This window comes from Perca flavescens, chromosome 5, assembly GCF_004354835.1.
Source record: "Perca flavescens isolate YP-PL-M2 chromosome 5, PFLA_1.0, whole genome shotgun sequence".
Taxonomy (NCBI): domain Eukaryota; kingdom Metazoa; phylum Chordata; class Actinopteri; order Perciformes; family Percidae; genus Perca; species Perca flavescens.
The window spans coordinates 29,026,619-29,047,270 of record NC_041335.1 but is presented as its reverse complement, the minus strand read 5'-3'; the positions used below and the strand labels follow the sequence as shown (position 1 = coordinate 29,047,270).

The following is a 20,652-nucleotide window of genomic DNA, read 5'->3' as shown; positions in this document are numbered from 1 at the left end:
TGGCAAAAAAGGGGGAAAACTGCAGAGAGTAAATGCTGAATCCTTGGTGGTTAATACACTTAAAAATGCTACCCCTGTAAATGTCATGATATTTTTTTTATTTATGCTAAGCTACCGATGAATTGGACAAGACCAAGCTGAGCTCAGGTCTTCAAGCTGCAACATCCAAAGGACAAAAGAAGGTGCTGGAGACCACAGAAATGCCACAGCCGTCATATTTTAATGTGAGGCTGCTTTCTGAGCGGTCCTGCCTCTGCCGGGCCCCTGCTCCGCCCCCACCGCCTCTCTTCATCTTCCTCCTCCTACCCTCTTTCTCCTCATCATCCCCTTGTCTCCACACACTTCTGCTGATGGATGAGCTCATTTGCTGCAAATCTCTTTCGAGTCAAACCAGGACACTGTTGTTGCCTCTCTGCTACTTCAGTGGACGCAAAGAATAGAGACGTCAGCATATGAATACTGTATGTGCGCACATGAACGCACACAGGAAATGCATGTTCTAATACTATACATGTAACAGAAAAAAATACTTCTTTTAAAGGTGGTCTGTGAAGTGGCCTTGTCCTGTGTATATCCATCTCCACCCAGGAGTAACACACATAAACCAAACAATTTTGTTAGTATTGCATTTGTCTTAACAGCACCACAGAGCGCTAAATCAAAAGCATTGTGAATGTAATAACAGAGCAGGAAACTGCAGAAGATGAGATTGCCTTGTTTTCCCTACTTGGTGATTTAAAGTGTATACGGGGCGATTCCTGTTCACTGTAGTCATAGAGACAATGGATTGGCAACAGGCATGGCTAAACCAATTCTGCGAAAACATTTCTATTCCACCAATACCATCGTTTTATGTTAGATCGAGGTTCAAGCATCACTCCGAATTATTTCGGACTCATTGCTGGCTGCAATAACTCGTAAAACGGCTTTTCCAAAAATATATTTCCATATATAAGCCACTCCATTCGGATGTGTCAGTTTTGATATGGACCACGTCTCTCTATTTTCCAGCCATCCTCAGTGACTGAGCCAGCCTCACAATAACTATGATGAATGCATTGTCCACAGGAACAAACCAGCCATTTGACACTTTATCCCCCTTGATGCATTAGCCGCTAATAGCCCCTGGTTCCGCGGCGGGCTGTTTGAAGCCTCATGAGTCGCTGTGATTGGCCTCTGCTGAGCCCTCCCCTGAGCATAGGTGACTGTTATCATCGTACAATTGGCAATATCTTACTTCAAATGCATTTGTTAGTGGTAACAGGCTTTGGGGGATTAGACACAACATCTGTGTTACTGCTTATGAAAGCTGACTCTGCAGAGCCCACCGGGCCTTCAAAACTACCTCTGAGATCCTCTTCACCTCAAATCGCACACTGAGGACGATTCAAGTAAACTGGGCCATAGGTGTATTTCCCATACTTTGACTGCATATTCGAAATTTGTTTTCATCTGGGCTAGAGCATTTGATTTGCGACATACTTGATGTGCTCGAGGGCACGTATGTGTCCATTAAAGAGCAACTGGTCTTGGATGGGACTGCTCTGTGTAGCCCGGGGAGGGGAGGGGAGGGGAGGGGGAGCAGCCTGGGTTACTGATGAATGAGAGATATAAGCACTGCCATGAAATGAAAGGGATCACAAACATACACAGAATGATATGAAAATATAACTTGAGAGGGGCATTAGCAGTTCAAGGAAGGAAAAGCAGAAGGGACCATGTGAAGACTTTCTGATCTTTAGCAGCTGCCAGATAGGATGGGATCAATCAGAAATTGTAAAAAAGCAGAGATAGCAGAGAGAGAAAGAGCTATAGAGAGAGAGAGAGAGAGAGAGAGAGAGAGAGAGAGAGAGAGAGAGAGAGAGAGAGAGTTTGGGTTCCTTCAAAAGATTTTGGGTGAAATGAATAAACTGCAAGCCATCTTTGAAGTTAATCCTGATTCAAGGCATCAGAATGATTTGGTAATGATGTGTTTACAGGGGGTGGGGATGGAAAGTCATCTGAGAGAAAGTTTGATAAAGCCTCGTTCCAATATAGGCTACACACAGAGACAAACAAAACAAAGCTGTATTTGACTGATATTGTGCCGTTTTTAGGATAATAACTGAAATACCTTTTCCACATGTTGTCCCACATTGTCCTGGATCACTGGTTTAGTTTCCAGATGTGAGGGTGACTCACTCGAGCTCCAGGGCGCGTGCCGCCGGCGGTCATGATTCTCCCGGGAGTCCGACTCCTTCCGAACCGGACGCCCAGCAGTATTAGCCCGCGCACGACGTTTCTGGTCACAAACCAGGACAGGCGTTACTGTACCCAAACGTAACGGATCCAGCGTGGAATCAATCATGGTAAGTTTGTAAATGAAGAAGTAAACTCAAACTGTACATAAACAGTGACATATCACTGGAGTAAATGAACAGAGTTAAAGTGTACAAACTTTGGTTCCTCGCGTTTTTTTTGCCCTGCGACCTCTGTTTCCCATGGTAACGGCAAATGAAGCTCAGCCCACAAGGAAGTGGAAGTTATAAACTATGTGGCCAAAAGTATGTGGACACTCCTATTACCACAGTAAAATGCCCTGTATACATTATGGCCGGGATTTTGCAGCCCTATGAATTTATTAACACTTGAGGCCTTCGTTTGGTTGGTTTATAATAAATTAGTTCGTGGTTGGCAGCTAATTATACTCAGAATGTGATTCTAACCACTTTATTATGAAGGATTCTAACAGGTGGATGAAAGTCTGACTAGTTGGTGTGATACAGAGGCGTAGTGGAATCACGACCTAGTAACTTCATATAAAAAGGTTGTAGGCCTAATGCTTTATTTTAGGCTGGTCCAGAGAGATAGAGAAAAAGATTTTTCAAAGAAAAACAAATGTTTCTCTCTCTATGGCTCTGGGCTGGTCATTTCACAATGAATTAAACAAATAGCCACACAAAAGCAAAAAAAATGACTGATAGAGAAAAACACAGTAGCAAAATGTGTTTCATTTTAGAATCAAAAGCACAGCGAAAGCAAAAGTTAAACCTAGCGGCTACGGAGATATCACAAGATAGCTAACTTTAGCAGGAGTTTAGCTAGATTTTATTTTGCATCATCATCATTGTTTAATCTGCTGCTTCATTGGTTAGGTTTATGTGGAATAACTAAGTGAATAACCAAGACTTTTCAATTACAGATAACAACTAGGGAAAAAAATCAATAAGTCAATTTTGTTTTAGCTCTAGCTAAGGCTAGCCGCAGCTATCTCACTCGCTACCTTGCACTTATAGTGTTTAGCCATCTTGCTTAGTCTAGTTGGTTGTTAAAAGTGCATTTACTGCAGTTTGGCTTGATTTTTAACATTTTAATGTGTTTTAAATTACACATTTTTATGGAATAATATTGTTTTTATAGTAAAAGAGGTCAAATTTTTGACAGTAGCACTGTAGTGGTGTAAGGCAACGGCACTCCCTATGGACTCTAATCCAGAGGTGTTTGATATAGCAGTGTGGCTCCAGCATAGCATTCTTACTGCCTACTGTAAAACATTAATGCCAGATTTAAGCCTTAACTCAGTTCTGACCAAATGTACTTGTATGTTACTGCATATAAGGCAGCCCCAGCTTGTATCAACCATGTCATTATGTTTGAGGCTTTTGCATTGAGAATTGGTAATTGTCAATACTAAAAAACTGAAAATAACATCATGCTAAGCCATGGCCACTCGAAACACAGTTTAAGAGCTAGGTTAATAGTAAAATAAATAACATGGCTCTGCTCCATTAAATGTCCCAGTAAGCCTCACCAATGAGACAGCAGGCAACACCCTGAATGTGACACACCTAAATGGATTACTATTAATATTATTAACTGCACCTGCGTAATTTCTTACCATCACAAGTCAAAATAGGGCCATAATAGGAAAAGCTGTTACCATGGCTCCGTTGTATTCAAGCTATGATAGTTGCCCCCTGGCCTTAAAATCCTATCTGAGTGATCTGATCACAAGGTTTCAGTACAGATGTAAATGCACCCAGGATGCATTGAGGACGCATTTACTCAGACCACATTCAGAGGTGGTTTAGGCCACATGTGGCCATATATGGCTACATTCTTGTACAGTGCCACTTTGTATGTGTAGCATATGTGCTCAATAGTGACAGTGAACCAGCGTGCACAATACCAGGCCCTGAAAGTGCGACAGCTAAATGGAATTCAGCCATCATTACTTTGATTATTAACGTCTGTACTTTCCCAATTCAAAATGTCTGTCATGAAAAAAAGGAAGAAAAAAGACTTTCATTACCGTAAGAGTTACAACCTGCAAGCATACTTTATTCTTAAGGGACATGAACAGTGAATGCTTCTCCTTTGCATTAACTTGTTTTCTGCAGACAATTTTATCTCTTATGAAACAGTCAATCACATTCAAAATATTGTGACTTTATTGATATTGGCTGAAGTGAGCCGAAGCTTTTGTGACAGTTGGCTTTGTCAAAATCACAGCTGTGTGAGACTGCAGGCAATTAATCCAAATTAATAAATCAAGATAATGTTGCAGAATCAATAATAATTTCCTTACAGTCCATTCATCTACATTCTAATCACCTTGTGACAAATTATCTGTTTTAATACACAGACAAAGAAAAAACGTGTTAGAAACATGATAGACGGACACAATGGCTGTATTAGAAACCGCCTACTACATATCATTGACAAACGCAGTGTGCATTTGTCGGTAGTATGCAGTATGAAACTGTTAAATTGATTTATTTTGCTAGTATGCTAGGTCAGGCTTAGCCGGTTTCTTGTGTTGGACACAGTAGGCGAGGTAGACTGGTCCAGTGCATACTGGAGATTTTTTCCGAATCAGAAGGCTTTCGGCATACTGCAGATTTAGCTTTTGTTTACATACTGCATACTACATATGCTACATTTTGGCCAAATCAGTACGTACTGCTAGTATTGTAGGCGCCAAATCAAGCCAGGGGCATTAAATGGGGGGCCCCTTCCCTACTTCCTACCCACCCACATTATTACATACATAATTATCACAGTCAAAGCCATAACAATATGTTTAGATGTGTTGCATAAAAGGTTTCTAGCCAATTTGCAACCCCAGTCCCTGGTCAGGCCTTTCTAAAAAGATAATCCAAATATAATTTTTCTTTTTTTTTTTAAAGAACTACATAGTGTGAGTTACACAAACATGCAGCAGATACATTGTCTACTAATATATTACATCAACATTTCACAGATTCATGACCACATTACACAAAACAGCACATCGCATAATTACACAAACCCCAAGCACCCAGCCGCACACACCCGCTCACCTATACCCACCCCGATAGTGAGGGGCCTGGGCCGCTACATGTTTAGCTCCCATACCCAGACCCCGCTCCGCGGGCTGAACCTTGGCAGCCATGCGCAAACAGCCAGGCATCTAGCACAGACAATACATTACAACAGGGACAACAGAGTGTGTGCATGTGTGTGTGTACGTGCACCTGCTCCTTCATTTATGGACCTGACTCAGTGGCTACATGTTTGGTTTTCTTTCAGCCAGTGTTTAACCTTTCTATTAAATGTTTTCAGTTTGGTTTGTGTTTTTATTTCACTTGTTAAATCATTCAAAAAATGGGTCCCTAACACTGAAAAACATGACCGGCTGAAAGTTTTGGTAGTTTAATGTTATCGTATTCACTTTAAGGCATAATCAGCAGCTCAATTGCCTTTAATTACCTTTGTTTACATTTAATGGAAGCATTTTGTGCTTTTCTTGTATCAAGATGTCCTTGTCTACTGTAAACTGATGAATGGTGGAGCATCTTTTAGCAGCAGGAAAAACTTTAACCTTTAAAAACATTAGTATAACATTTGGGGAGTTTCTGTTTTCTTTCTTTTTCCTAAATCTTGCTATTATTTAGTGGAAATTGGTTAAAAAAGTATAAACAATAGCCTTTAAGTGTGGAAATGGGTCAAACTCATATATTTGAGAAAAAAACTGACATATTTTAGAATAATTTGTCAATGATCTCACCAATAAAGTTGAATCTTTTGTACTCAGTTTTTCCAAATTGTATTTCCCCACTATAGTTTTGAAAAGTAGCATGGACATCTTGGTGCACCGTGGGCATATGTGCCTTTAATGTGAACAGGATGGAAGTCGCTATTGATGGTTGAAACAGAGGAACCAATTTTTCAGGCGACTCCAGCAGCAGCAGCAGCAGCAGCAGCAGAGAAACCCAATTCAACCTCTCACAGCATATCCTACAGACAGAATCTGTGGGTGAGGCATCACACAAAGTGTCAGAAACATCTGTTCAATCTGCTTTGTGCTCCATTGGACAGAATGCCAAGATATCAGGGCACACAGCTCTTAAAATGAAACACTGACAAGTCTGTCACACTTGATAAAAGAGGGAACAATAATCCTGTTGAACCTGCCGAGCGAAAGAAAAATGGAGTGGAAGGGAGCTTTGTACACTCTATACACACACATGCCTCAGAAACGTTTCAGATAACACAAAACAGATAATTTTGTGTCCTTTTCAGCCACTAGCAGAGGTATTTCATGCTCCAGACAAACCACTGCCACTGTGTCCTTTGAGGGGTGAAACACAAGTGGAAGAGACACTTTCACTGGCTCATGACAACACTGAGCAGCCCAGTCACCACTGACAGAATAGAGTTCACTGGGATGTGAGAAGAACTGTCTTCAGGCAACAGATGCAACAGTTCAAACATAAACCAGCCCCAGCCAACTGCTAGCTATTTGCCATCGCGCCCTTAAAAGTTAAAAATACAACTAATTAGTCTGCTGCCTTCTTCAGGCCAGCAAGAGGTAACAGCCTCCACACCCATCACCCCATGCCCACACACTCTTCTCATGGGATCGGCATGAGTGCTTAATAAGTGCTAAAACAAGAGACAAGAGCCGTATATAAGGCTCCTCAGAGATTTCTCAGTCTCACCAACCTTAACTTTCTTTTATCATTCCCTCACTCATTAAGGAGATTTTAATTGCCGAAATCAAAAAAAGGACTGCCAATTTTATTTATTTTTTATCTTCTCCATAGGTTTTTCTGTGTGTAATTTTATTTCTTGAATCATGAGCGAAGAGGCCAAAACAGAGCTGTCATGCGGGGAGTACGGCGGAGCTGTCCCCTGGTACCCCCTGAGAAAATGGTGGCAGTCCAGCAGGCTTTTCATTCAAGATGTTGGCCTGCCGCCTTTCCTGGAGCCAGGAGACCCTCGGTGGATGGATGTGGACCGGCTTCAGAGGAGTCTGGCAGCCTGCTCCTGGCCAGGGTACATACCCACTCCACTGTTTGTGCCCTACATCTCTGGGTCGATGCATCAGCCCAGCCAGAAGATTAGCAAGGAGCTGTACAAGTGGAGGGTCAGCCTGGACGTGGCTCACTTCTTTCCCTCAGAGATTTCTGTCAGCGTCAGAGACGGATTCCTGGAGGTTGGAGGTACAGAGTGTTGGCTTACAGTTCTCTTAATTAAAAAGCTCTAAAAGATCACTTTTCTTTAGCATTGTTAATAACTTTTACACACAGGATAGTTTCTCTTAATAGAGTATTAATAACCTATTTTTTATTTCTATTTTTATATCTATTATCTCACAGAGTCACAGTAAATGGACTTCTCTTACAGTTCACTGAATAGACCACGCAAAGCTAAACACTGAAAAAAAGGAAGCTATATGTAACAAAATTAGAAAGCTGCTTAATGTGCTCAGGGAAATCACAGCTTTGTAGCAGAAATTAATTTCTGCGTTGAGCGGTTTCTCTGTGTTGCTTGAGTCCTCGGTGTCCTTACATTCTTCCCCATAAATGGTAATCCATCCCCAGGGAAACATGAGGAGAGGCCAGATGAGCATGGATTTATTGCTAGATGTTTTTCAAGGAAATACAGGTATGTACTATGTACAGGTAAGTAAACACTGATATTAACGGGAGACAATGACACACCCACAGTTTAAGCCACTCTAAACACAGTCAGCAGCCAAGAATGTAACGTTGAGGGTCTTTTTTCTTTTTTACAGTATCCAATCTCTAAAATTATCACTTATCTGAAAAATTTTAAAAATTAATTTCACTATTTGAAAAAATAAACAGGCACTTTGTATGTTGATACATTGTAAACAGGATCCTGTTGTTTTCAGGCTCCCAGCTGAGATTGATGCTACCGAAATCGTATCCACACTTTCTGTTGATGGTATCCTGTCTGTGGAAGCTCCAGTTTCCGAAACCTCTGTTCCTGCTGCCATTATAATTCCCATAAAGGTGATCACAACTGGGAAGATTATTTACATTTAAAGTAACAGTTTGATATTTTAGTTGATATGCTTATTTGCTTTCTTGGCAAGAGTAAGGTGAGAAGACCAATACCACTTACGATATGTGTCTGGAAAGCCAGTTAGCATAGCATAACGACTGGACACAGGGGAAACAGCTGGTCTGGCTCTGTCCGAAGGCCTCCCAGTACCTGTAAAGCTCACATATGAACATGTTATATATACTTTGTTTAATCCATACAAAAACAAGTTGCAGGGTTTATGTGCTGGACTATATCTTGATCGAGAGCAGCTTTCACAACTAAAGCTGCAACTATAGTTTTTACTCACTCACTTTTTTATTTATTTTGGTAACAATACAATATATAACTTTGGAGGTGCTGGTAGATGAATTAAGGAAAAAGCCAGGCGAGTTCTTTCCCCATTTCCAGTCTTTGTGCTAAACTAAGCTAACCATCTGCTGGCAGTTTACAAGACAGACATGACAGTGGTTTGGATCGTTTTATAACTCTCAGCAAAAAACAAATGTCCCAAAATGTCAAGCTATTTCTTTATACTGGAGATTTTCAAAACAAGTTCTGAACAATATCTGCTGATTGCATCCAATTCAATATCCCTCTTGAGTTTCAACTTATGAAAGGACTGGCATGCAAGTTCAGTGTTGAGGTGGGGCATGAAAGCTGAGCTAGTTAACTTTTAATCATTTCATTTGACTTATGACATTTTCTACATATATATGCACAAAAACAGGTGGAGCTGGATGTGACTGGAGAAAAACAGGAGAAAGAAGAAGCCCCTGATACAGAACCAGATAGCTGCACAGCACCAGAGGCCCCATGTTTTCCGTCTGCAGAGGATGATGGGGAAGAGTCTGCACTAAAGGTCCATGTTGATCAGGCCCTCCCTGGCAGCACCACAGCTGGGCTTCAGCAGCATGAAGAGAGGAGGGAACAGGAGGAAGAGACCCATGAAAAGCCAGCTGGAGATTACCGCCCTTCAGCACCTGAAGATGGCGATGGCACAGAGAGTCTTCAAGATTCTTCCAAGCACCATGAAGCCCAGGAAATCCAAGAAAACCCAGACACAGATACGTCCAAACAGCCAGAGCACGAACCACAAGAACCAGCCGTGGGTGGCGAGATCCAGTTAATGGCAGGCTCAGGGGAGGGTGCTGAGGAGATCACCCACCCCGAGGATACGGCGCTGGGCAAGACTCCACCAAGTGAGGTCCCAAGCCAGGAGCTGGAGGCCCCCGACATAAAACAAGAACACACTGAGTAGAAACACAAATATCATTGCACACACCACATTTTGACAAAATACTGAAACCGCCTGCACAGCTTGCCTTGCACCATTTCTACAGATGCATTTTAGTTAATAAAGATAATAGCCATATAATCATGCTGTCTTTGGAGCTTCAATAAAGCAATGCCATATGAAAATGTTAAATACTGTGTTGGTGTTACTCGTTACTTCTACATGTTTTTACCTCCTCTAAAATGAATGTGGGATTTTGCGACTGTTCATGAATAATGAACACATTCATCTACCTCTGAAAGTATGTGAGTGCAACATTTAAAAAGTAAGAGGTTTTGACATTAAGCAGATACTATACATTTGCACAGCTGTGCATTAGTCACTTCTACATGAGTAACTTGCCCAATTATGCCGTTTCTAGTGCAGGACAAGTCCACACATTATCAAATATCCATAAATACAGTTAACGTGAGCTGGCACATCACACAAAGCGACACATATGAACAGCCAAAACTGTAGCGGCCTTTTTGTTGTTTCGTGGGACTCCAGTTTGGAAACTTTTTCAAACTGATCATCCCTTTTGATTGATTCCACTACACAGGGAACATTACATTATTTTGCATCACACAACATGCAAAGGAACTGCCCCAATTGGCGCATTTGCATACAAAAGCTCTGGCAGTGCTGCCTCCATGTGTTCGGCCCATTCTGCAGCACACAGCAGTGCCAATCTGAACCAGCACTAAACCCTCCGCTAATCTGCTGCCCAATTCCTTCTGTTATCCAACAATAACACCACAGGCTCCCTGGATCCCTGGTACCAGGCCAGTGAGTGGCACTGTTCTCACTAAAAGACACAGATGTTAAGACACACTGGGAGATTGGCTGGACATTTTTATTGCATCAGCCAATACAAAGACATAGACAGAAAAAGGCAGGAAACAAAACGTCTTTGGCAAACAAGTCAGTCTGTCCGCTCCAAAAATCATGCAGCCATCTTCCTGAATGCTCCGATAGAAAAGAAACAAATGCAAACCATATTGCAAAACCTGGAACACTTCAGATTAATATTTATAATGAATTGGCACATATTGAAGTATATTTACAATACACTTTGGTAGAATACAGTATTAATGCACACAATTCAGCATCTAATGAAATCACAAAAGGTAACTCACTTTCGTTTCTTGTCAGTTTATGTGACATTCATTAACTCAAAAGATAAACAACTGTTGCACTGAAGGAAGTCAAGGCACTAAAGTAAATAAAGGCACATTTGTCTTTTTTTAAACCAAGAAAAACACATACAATACAATTGATGCAATGTTCAACAAAATTAATTGCATGTTCATTTTAAATTTGATTCACATACTGCGTCATATTAACTTACTGATAATTGAAAATGCTATGACATGTAATGTATCAGTGGCCCAACAGCTGTTGCTTAACCACAGGATATACCCATATAGAATATTAAAGCTGCACAAACAAGTTAACACACCGAAGGCTCCGCAAGCTGTAGCGGTTTGAACATTTGTGATCTTTAAAAAAATCCAGGTGGTCATTTAAAAAACACTAAGTGCTGTTCTGAAGATATACATGAAATTGTATGTTTATCAAACCTGCTGGTCTGTAATCATTTTGTAAGAAAAGACACAATGGAGTTAAAAATAGACTTCTTAAGTTTCTTCTGGACATTTGGATTTTGGGTTTACATCTAACATGAAAGAGAAATGGTACCCAAATTTCATTTGGGCAATGGGGCAAATCTATAGCATCTGTGTCAGTAGGGAGAGGAGGCTTTTCACCATTCTGCTTGTTATACATAACTTTTCTTTCTGCAGCTTTAATAAATCCATTAAACAGGACTTCCCTATTTGCCTTTTACACATTTGAATCCCAGGTGTCTAACAACATGAAGCTGAAGGCCACACATTTTGTATCAAACTTGTAATTAATTGTGCAGGACGATTTGTTAGGTTTGTGAGGAGGTGGAGGTTTAGACCATAGGGGCCTCTTCGAGCTTAAGGGCCTCCACCTCCTGTGTGTCTCCACCCTGGGAGCCCTCGTTGCTGAAGAGGTAATACGGAGGCGTCTGCCGGGCTTCGATGATGAGGACGCCCTCGGGGGACAAAGAGGCGAAAACGGTCTGAGGGTCCACATCTATCGGGATCCTGATGAAACAGAGGAGAAGAGGGGTGAGAAAGGGAGAGAGTTTTATTCAAGCATAGAAGTTTAGATGTTTAGAGTAGCAGAAGTTTACTTGGTGGAAAATCTGTAAGCCACTGTGTGCGTTCAGCATGTTTAAAAGCACGAGTAGGAGGAACAAAATAAGGAGAGTGGCGAGGTGAAACAGCCTAGAGAAACAGTTCACTTCCTGCTTGGAGGTCATGCAAAACTGTGACAAGAGCCGCTGTGCAAACATGGTTAAATGCGAGGATTTTTTTATGGACACTTTCTCAATACCAATAAACAGCCTGCAGTCGAGTGATCACAGCGCCAAAACTTGCAGGTATTTAAAAGGTGATGAAAAATCAGCCAAAGCTGAAGTTTTACTTCCATAAACTTTACATTTCCTTTAGGTACAATGATATTTAATGATGTTGCATGATCAAACTGATTGGTATATAGTAGTCAACTTCATTTCGAGTTTAAAAATAAATAAATAATACACATCACTTTGGAATGAAAGTCCTCCAAAACATGCTGTAAAGGCAAACACAGAGATCCAGGCAAACTCGGTTCTTTGTCCAGACAGTGTGGCCAAATATGGGTATTGGAGGTTTTCTGTGTGAGCAGCCAAGTGTCTCTGAGAGATAATATAAACACCAGGCTGCCCTGTTCAGACGAGGAGACTGTGGGTTTACCCTCCATTTGATTAGAGAGGACCTTCCACTGGCTTCCCACTCCACTGAGAAATACAAGCCAGAAGGGACTGAAAACCTTCACCACACTGAAGCAGACAGACAAGAGAGTTCAGGCCAGGTCTATTTGTGTTGCTAAATATCACACACAGCGTCTCCTTGACCTCTACAGGTCCACTGCAACAACAACAACAACCTCCAGAACCAGACCCAAGTACACAAAGATAAGGAAATAAACTGGATTAAACTTGGGATGGGAAGAAAAACAACAACAAAAAAGACACACCCCACCCCCTTTTCAAATGGCTAGGGATGCAATAAGAGCCTCAGATGCAAAACAGGTATTTAGAAAAAAAAAATAGACAGTACATACAGTAGGATTATAGTAAATCCAATTTAGATAGTAAGATAATAAGAACAATACAATACACGTCCAAAGAGATAAGTAGCAGGAAGTCGGTATATGAAAATGTCTTAACATGTTTCCGAGGCCAAGGGCGGTGAGGTAAGTGTGGGGTTGGGATGAGGGTAAGTGAACGGGGACCAGAGGTTTGACAACAGTCATGTAGATCTCATTTAGATTACTGCATATGTTCAAGACACCAGCATCAAACTCACTTGTTTTTAATGGGAGGGTTTTCTAAAAAACAGTGCAAGTTTTGTCATCAACTTTTAAAACAAAAATGTATCAATTATTCTCAGAATGAGATCTCAGGGCATAGCAGTTACTCTGTGCTGCTTCTGGGGTATTTTTTTTGAGAGGGAATTAAATCGCCTCATTCTACTAAATTGCAAATGTGCTATGAAAAGTTATTGACGCTCCTGTGCAATCTAATATACAGTATTTTCAATCAAAATACTTAAACAAGTAAGAATCGACAGCCGTGCTTGCGACTCGGTGAGGCTTTAGTTCTTCGTGCTTTGAGTTAAATGCTTAACATGCATGCTAACATGTTGGTGTCTAGCAGGTGTAATCATGGTGTTGGACTCTGTGTCTCGTCTCTTTGCCTTTTCCCCAACTACAGCACCTATTTTATCCCACTGCAATCATATTTACAATGTTTACCATCATAGCTAGGAGTGTTGCTAACATACATGCTTACTTTTGTAAATTAGCACTAAACACAGAGTACAGTGGGGCTGTATTGCATTGCATTTTGCAGATATTTGGTTGTAAACTAAACTCCTCCCTTCAAGGAGCCAATTGCTGCGAAGCATAGTTGCCCCTTCTGGCAAAGTCAAATCACTCAGCCAACTTATTGCGTTGGACTCCGGCAGAAACCTTATCTGTCCAGCTCGGGGAGTTATTTACCTCTGGCAAGCACACATTTTATCCCACACATTGATTTTGTCCAGCTGCCAAACACTGTCCAATATGCTTTTCCCCTGCAGAGATGCTGAGGCAGAGAGACACAAGACAGTGAGACCAAACAGGCTGAGTGTGTGTTCATGGAGTGTGTAAAACATGTACCTCATAAGTTCCTGACCTGGCGTTTTCTAGCTACCTATATACTCAGAACGGATTTAACAACAACAACACATTTGGTTAATAACTTACATATTTTAACAGAAAAATCTACCCTTGGACCCTGTTGCACTTGTTGTTTCCTGTACATCAGCAGTGTATTCTATCAATAATTTCTGTAATGAACTGTTGGTATTTTACTTTTTAAAAGCATCTACTTTGCTTTTATTTTGCTGTTACCCCAGCGTTTAATGACTGCAGAGTTGGGAATTAACATTTATAAAGTAGCCTGTAACAACCCTGTTAGAAAAATTATTACGGTTTTGCTTCAGTTTCTTTGTAAAACCATTTGCATCCAAAGTGCTGTTACAGTATTTCGGTCTTTATTTTGTTAATCATGAAAGCTGAGTGACCTTGCAAAGAGCACAGGATGTATCCCTGAGGGCAGAGTGCATAATGTGGAGAAGGAGATGCCAGGCCTGACCAGAGATAAGCAGAAAAGCTACTGATTGCATGAACCGAATAACTAACTTGACACCCAACTCCATTAAAAAGACACCGTTGTGAACAATGTTCAGTCATTTTTCTGTACTTGTAAAACTGACTCTACGTGCAAGTAAAAACGAACTTTGAGAGAACGCCAGTGATTTTGTCCATTCTTTGATAAATAATTACCCTAACAAGCGCATTAAGTTACAACAACGCATTATGTAATAAAACGAATGAAGAAATCCATTTTGGGTGGTTATTACATAATGCACCATATTACATCTCGTTAAAAAAAGTGCAACCCCGCATTTTGTAAGAACCGCTGCATTATGTAATCATTTATTACAAAATGCAGAGACATTTATTACATATTGGGTTGAAGTTTTTATTACAAAATGTGGGTGTTATTACATAATGCGGGTGTTATTACATAATTTGTTGTAACATAGCCTATATTTACTGTCTAATTGGGAGGTACTTGTACGCATAGTTGCAAAGAAACTCCCAGACACAGTATAACTCGCAAAGGTAAATTTAAATCAGGTCTAGTACTGAAACGCCAGCTATTAAATTTACTGTGACTTCTCTGTGCTATCTCACTGTTTCATATAAGCAGAGGATTTGGGTATCGAGGTCAGTTATTTATATCTGACCTCCTCCCCCTCTCCCTCCACCACCAGAATCCCCCCTCTCTATTCAGTCTGTCAGTGTTTTCAGGTTTTGTTTAGCCGATGTGAGGGCTTTCCAATTAAAAGGACTGTGATATGAACAGTGTGGGGCTTGCACAACTGCTTGCTAATTAGACAACAGGAAATGAGCAGAACTGGAGCGGCGAGCCAGCAAGACGGCGATTCCCACCAGTGACTAGCACTGCAGTTTGACATCTTCTCGCTGCCCAATTAAAGGCAGAGAGCCTGGAAGGTTGTGGAAACTTCTGTAGCCCGTTTGGCTTGGTTAAAAAGAAACGCACCCACTTATTGGGACTTCAGCTTATTCACCGTAACCCCCAGAGTTAGACAAGTCCATACGTACCCTTCTCATCTCCGTGCGTGTTGTAACTCTGTCTGACGCCCCCAGCGCTAGCTAAGCCTAGAACAGATCCTGGAGGTTCCAACTAGCCTACTGCTCCGAATAAGTGACAAAATTGCACCAACATGTTCCTATTTACATGTTGTGAGTTGTATAATCACAGGGTGTACAAATAACAAAGTTATGCTATATAAAAGCATCCAAAAAGCAGCATGTCATGGGACCTTTAAGAGATAAACAAACAGCAATCATAGATGCAGGATGTTGTCATGTTGTTCGATAAGGAAATTATTATCTGTCTGTAAATTTTTTTCTATTTAGAAGTTTGGCATAAAAAGTAAAATTTTTCTGATTAATTAGCATTTGTATCTTGTACAGGTTAGTATTCAGCAAGCAAGCAAAAGTTAATATGTACAAAGAACAATTGTTTCATAAATTACTTTTAAAAAGCTACAATATTCCTTAGTGAAGGAAGCAAAGAAAAAGAGAAAATAAGAGTGACAGTGAAGACAATATATGTATATACAAAATTGCGAACATACATTTTTAAAATCAAGGAAAAAAAAAAGTACTTTGGCTCTCTGTTGCAGTGGTTCCTAGTCTTTATTTGGCTTTTGACCCCTTAATACGAAGACATACAAAGTCTACTTGTTGCCCTTGACACTGGTTGCATGTGTATATATTTGTGAGTAGCTGAATTTTAAAGTGATTTCCCTCTCACCTTTTTTAAAATACTTTTGAAACTTGAAACTGTTCAGTATTTCTGTTATTTTTAGGGAAAATGAACATAATTTTGTGCATCAGAGCGCTGTCTTTTTTTACATTTCCTACTCCAGTATTCATGTCATATCGTGACACTGTTGGGGTCCCCAACCCCGAGGTTGGAGTTACAAACACTTCAACATTCAGCATATATTACATCTTGAATATGTGGTCATTAATATGGTAGCAAATTGAAGCTCTCTGTGTCCACGATGTACAGAAAGACAGTGAGGGGGGGGGGGAACAATAAGCGAGTGTTCAGCTATCATTCATTGTGATACAGAGTTTACGGAGATTATACTCACTGAATCTTCTTTGTGAAATTCTTTGTCACTATGCCTCCTTCTTCCTGCTTCTCTTCATGTTTTCCTGTTTGAAAAGAAACACCAACAAATAAGTGGGTGCGTGGAGACTAACCTTACATAACCTCAGATATGATGAAGTTCAACATTGTGCAACAGTTTAGCGACGTCATGGATCGTACATGAGTGTCCTCATCACCAGATCAACAGGACCTTGATCAGATATGCCGCGCATTTCATGACTTTTTAAACTTTCACGTGTATCAATGAGCTTCATAATGGATGTTAATTAAAAAGCTGGTGACACTGAGATCATAACATTTCATTTGGCACACACAGTTTTCCATTGCTCAACCCCAGCTGTGTTTTCCCATCGAGGCCTCTGGGTGGGTTGCAATGATCATGTTGAAATCATGAAAACACCCTTTTCAGTCTCTTCAGTTTCTTCCAAGAATGATTCTCCTGCAGAAAGACACTCAGGACATGTTGGCCTGAAGTTGGGGAGAAAAGCTAAGTTTGCAAAGCCCTCCCCTCCCCCTAAATCCACCTCCACCTTCTCCTCCTAGCTCTGTTTATGGCCGTTGTATCTCTCGGGCTTGCTAACAGCTGCTCTGGGGCTGCTGAATATCCGTGCCGCCAGCCAGCAGTGTGGCCTGCTCCACCCCTAGACCGTCTGCACTCCGGGCTTGACTATGCGCTACCCTATACCCCCACAGTGACGTGGCTGCCTGCTGAAAGTGCCAGACTGCACCAGGGATCGAGAGGGTGGAATAAAACTCCACAGAGAACTGTGCTAAGATCACCGGTGAAGCCAGAACATTATTGTTTAAACCTCGCCAAGACTTGGGTCCCATGTCATGAATAATGGAGGTTTTGGTCAGAGAGCAGTCCAAGGCACTGCCTCTCCTTGATTTTAAGTATCTTATGACAGAGACGCCAAATTCCAGATGCTCTATGCAATGCTCAGAATACTGAATGTCGCGGGAGGACAGATGGCGGATGGGATCTTATCGTCATGCATAACATACTAAAAGGTGTTTCTGAGGAAGAAGGACAGGGTTAGGTTTTTTTTTTATCATTTTGTTACTGTGTCATGGTGAAAGGCATACGCTGTTTTCCTTCTGTGTATGCAGCGAGCCATAGTTTGTTAGTTTCTTTAAAGCTGCACTAATTAATATGTTTTACATAACAATAGATCAATTGACTACAGGTATGTTGCTGGTTCGATTAGCTCAGTCCAGCACAGAACAGGGCCCATAAAAGCCCTATTATATATAACGTTAACTACACATTTTGACTGTTTTACTGAATTTAGCTTCTTAAAATCTAACTTTCAGGAATTCTGTTAGAATCCTTTAGTGAGATTTTAATCAACTTGTTTTCATTTGTTGTTGTTTTTTGACCAACTTTCAGTAAGCTCCAGTAACAATTGAATCATACTTTCAGTGAATGTTACCAGGCAGAAACATGCTCGTGGTGACACTCATGATGAACTCAAAGTCACTGACTCGGTCTGTGACAGCGATGAGGAGTACGCTCGGTTCATCTGGACGATTCTGTGTTAAACATTTGTTTGTTCGTGTACTGAACACCTCAAACATGCTCGTATCACACGCTCCCTGTCACACTTTTAGAATGGGGGTTGAGTCACTTGCGGCAGGCAGGCCCAACATGGCGCTGATTGAATGACCCAACTGGCATACCAACAATGTGTTTATAAAAAACTCAGAGTTAGGGGGGCCTGCCGTCCTCTGTGCCCTCCTCAGCCACGGGTATCCCTGGAATTCATCTGTCTCTTGAAGCACGGACATGAGGCTGCAATTTCTACAACTTACACCCATAATCAGTGACTGAGCTTGAATGTACACCAGGAGAAGACAGAACCTGCACGAGGACGGCTGGGTACAAGTGGGATCCTATTTCCAGAACATTCTCTCCCTTGTTTAATGGCAGCGAGCGGCTTGTCTTATTGTAAACAGAGACTGTTGTCACGGGCCTTGCCTTGCCTTAAATCTAAATCGAGCTCATGGGTGACTGAGGGAGTGATTCTACAGGAATCTGAAACAGGTGTCCAAGCTTGAGGATCTGTCTGCCAACGTGCAGGTCCCAGTCCCCAAAATCTGTTTAGCTTCCATATCAAGACTCATTAACGCTGAGACCATGTTATACCGCTGAGGCTTTCATTGTGCTGCTTCAAATCTGCTGCCAAAGTTAAAGAGTTGATATTTCTTAGCCAGGTTGGACTAAGGATCCTGAGATCCTTAGCCTGTTTAAGATATATTGTCTAAATGTGACTACCTGGTGAACAGTTCAATAAAAACTAAAAAATATATATTAAGGGGATAAGCAGTGCTGAAGTGAGAGGTTTAAGAAAGATTGAGGTAAGGAGTCCAAATTCCCATCCTGCTAAGAAAAAGGTTTGACTAGCCACTGAAAAAGCTTATAAAAAAGTTTCCAAATGATTTCATTATATTGTTAAAATATACCCTAACTGTTCCATTGTATTTTCTTTTAACTTTTATCTTCCTAAATGTAGGTCTAAATGCTTAAATTGTGAATTCAAACTCAACAAAGCTGGAGATATAAAATAATATAACTTCAATGCATTTTGGTTTTTGTTGATCTAAAAAGTCATATTGATAGATAGCCTATTGAGAAAATTTGCAGAATACACCTTTAAAAAACAAACATATGATGTAAGATTTCCCATAAGCAGCTACACCCCTGTGTGTTTTTCACAAGCAAATGATACGATTTGCCCACTTTATTTTGTTTATATTCTATTTAATGTTCAATGTGCAATATGCCTATGTATTATTTTCATTCTGATTAGGTATTTGACCGTTTAAATCCCCATTTCAAAGGCACTTTGGACAGCATTGGTTGTCTTTAAAGGTGTTCTATAAATAAAACGGAGCTGATGGTTGACCCAGTGGGACATTAGGCCTACCAGGTGGGTTCACTTTGTCCTCCAGTCACTGATACCAAAAGTAATAAGTTTTCCCTTATACCCAATGAACTTGATTATTGTAATTTATGTAACTTATTTATGAATTGTTAGAAAATTTCAATTATGAAATGATTGTGTTTTATGAAAATAAGATGTTAAAATGTGAAAGTATATATAGGTTTGTTTTGGGAGTCTAGAATAGAGGATTGTATACCCTGTACCAGAATTTATTTTCCATAAAGTAACGTAAAAGTGCATTGGGCCTCTGCAACAGCATCCCAACTCACCTGACACTTCTACAAATCCGTCTCTCGTTTTGACGTTTAATTCCTCTGGTTTGAAGCTGTGGACGTTCACGCAAACTTTCCACGGTTCCCCCCCGGTGGTGGTGGGGGAGCTCCGGGAGGAAGGCTCGCCGTACCTGCTGGTGTACAGCGTTGGGCCTCCCGTGGACTGGCGCGACGGGAAACCTGTGCGTAAACTACTGCTGAAGGGCGAAGAACTGAGGCGCGAGCTGAGCCGACCCGGCCGAGCCCAACCCGGCCAGTCCATTGACAAATCCTCGGGGAAAGGTGGCATCCCAAATTCATCATCCATAAACCGAGACGCGAGCTGATCCCTGAACGGAGACTGATCCCTGAACGGTGATTCTCCAAACGGATCTCTGGGAAACCTCTGCCGGCTTCCCATCGTGTAGAAGTCTCCCTCTGCCATGTCCAGCCGAGTTCTAAACCAGTTTAAGTTCTGCTCTCTGTTTCAAGCAATCCCGAACCAAAACTTTTCTTTTGAAAAAACAAACAAAACCCAGAACTACTTCGATCTATGTGTCGTAAAACTTGATCTATGTTGGATTTTGCGCATCACCGTTACGCAACCGGTCACCACTTGATCCAACAACAAACGTGAAAAGTGTACACTGCTTTTCCTGAAAAAGTCAATGCCTTCTGGCTGTGGGTTTTATACTGGACGGTGGTTTCCCAGACGATGAGTCGGCACAGAGCAGTAGTGTCGAAAGTGCTGGGAGGATCTGGAAAGCAGCCGCACTGCAAGAAATATCCATCCAAGAAGTCAAACAGAGTCTTCAAATCTTTCAAATAAAGAGAACAGGATGAAATAACGGCACGGTCTGCTGCGAATCAACTGTTCCAGGTGTCGATTAGGGTCAAAAAACAAGTTAAGACTTTAATTCACATTAAATGACTTGCTGATGTGGATATTTTTTGCAGTGAAGGCGCAACAGC

General features: G+C 41.2%; 3 protein-coding genes across 4 annotated transcripts in view; 1 reads left to right on the top strand and 2 right to left on the bottom strand.

The window, feature by feature from the left end:
- Positions 1 to 2,474, bottom strand: part of LOC114556004 (coiled-coil domain-containing protein 60) — a 38,903-nt gene extending 36,429 nt beyond the window's left edge. For both annotated transcript variants that reach the window (XM_028578815.1, XM_028578814.1), the window contains exon 1: positions 2,114 to 2,474. In XM_028578815.1, coding sequence (XP_028434616.1) covers positions 2,114 to 2,347 — 234 coding nt within the window. In that variant the 5' untranslated portion in view covers positions 2,348 to 2,474. The remainder of the gene's footprint in view (positions 1 to 2,113) is intronic.
- A 4,625-nt stretch (positions 2,475 to 7,099) lies between these two features.
- On the top strand, positions 7,100 to 9,574 carry LOC114556263 (heat shock protein 67B1). The gene is made up of 4 exons (XM_028579174.1): positions 7,100 to 7,466; positions 7,848 to 7,911; positions 8,162 to 8,282; positions 9,044 to 9,574. Exons 1-4 carry the CDS (start codon positions 7,100 to 7,102, stop codon positions 9,572 to 9,574), a joined length of 1,083 nt encoding a protein of 360 aa, XP_028434975.1.
- An 850-nt stretch (positions 9,575 to 10,424) lies between these two features.
- On the bottom strand, positions 10,425 to 20,420 carry hspb8 (heat shock protein b8). The gene is made up of 3 exons (XM_028578494.1): positions 19,699 to 20,420; positions 16,465 to 16,528; positions 10,425 to 11,724 (listed from the first exon to the last, which is right to left on the bottom strand). The coding sequence occupies exons 1-3, from the start codon at positions 20,123 to 20,125 to the stop codon at positions 11,550 to 11,552; spliced, it is 666 nt and encodes a 221-aa protein (XP_028434295.1). The 5' UTR covers positions 20,126 to 20,420; the 3' UTR covers positions 10,425 to 11,549.
- Between the last annotated feature and the right edge of the window lie 232 nt (positions 20,421 to 20,652).

Coding starts and splice junctions, on each gene's coding strand:
- hspb8 (XM_028578494.1), bottom strand. CDS start 20,125: ATGGCAGAGGGAGACTTCTACACGATGGGAAGCCGGCAGAGGTTTCCC. Junction 16,529..19,698: donor CGGATTTGTAGAAGTGTCAG/GTGAGTTGGGAT, acceptor CTTTTCAAACAG/GAAAACATGAAGAGAAGCAG. Junction 11,725..16,464: donor AATTTCACAAAGAAGATTCA/GTGAGTATAATC, acceptor CTGTTTCATCAG/GATCCCGATAGATGTGGACC.
- LOC114556263 (XM_028579174.1), top strand. CDS start 7,100: ATGAGCGAAGAGGCCAAAACAGAGCTGTCATGCGGGGAGTACGGCGGA. Junction 7,467..7,847: donor CGGATTCCTGGAGGTTGGAG/GTACAGAGTGTT, acceptor ATCCATCCCCAG/GGAAACATGAGGAGAGGCCA. Junction 8,283..9,043: donor CCATTATAATTCCCATAAAG/GTGATCACAACT, acceptor GCACAAAAACAG/GTGGAGCTGGATGTGACTGG.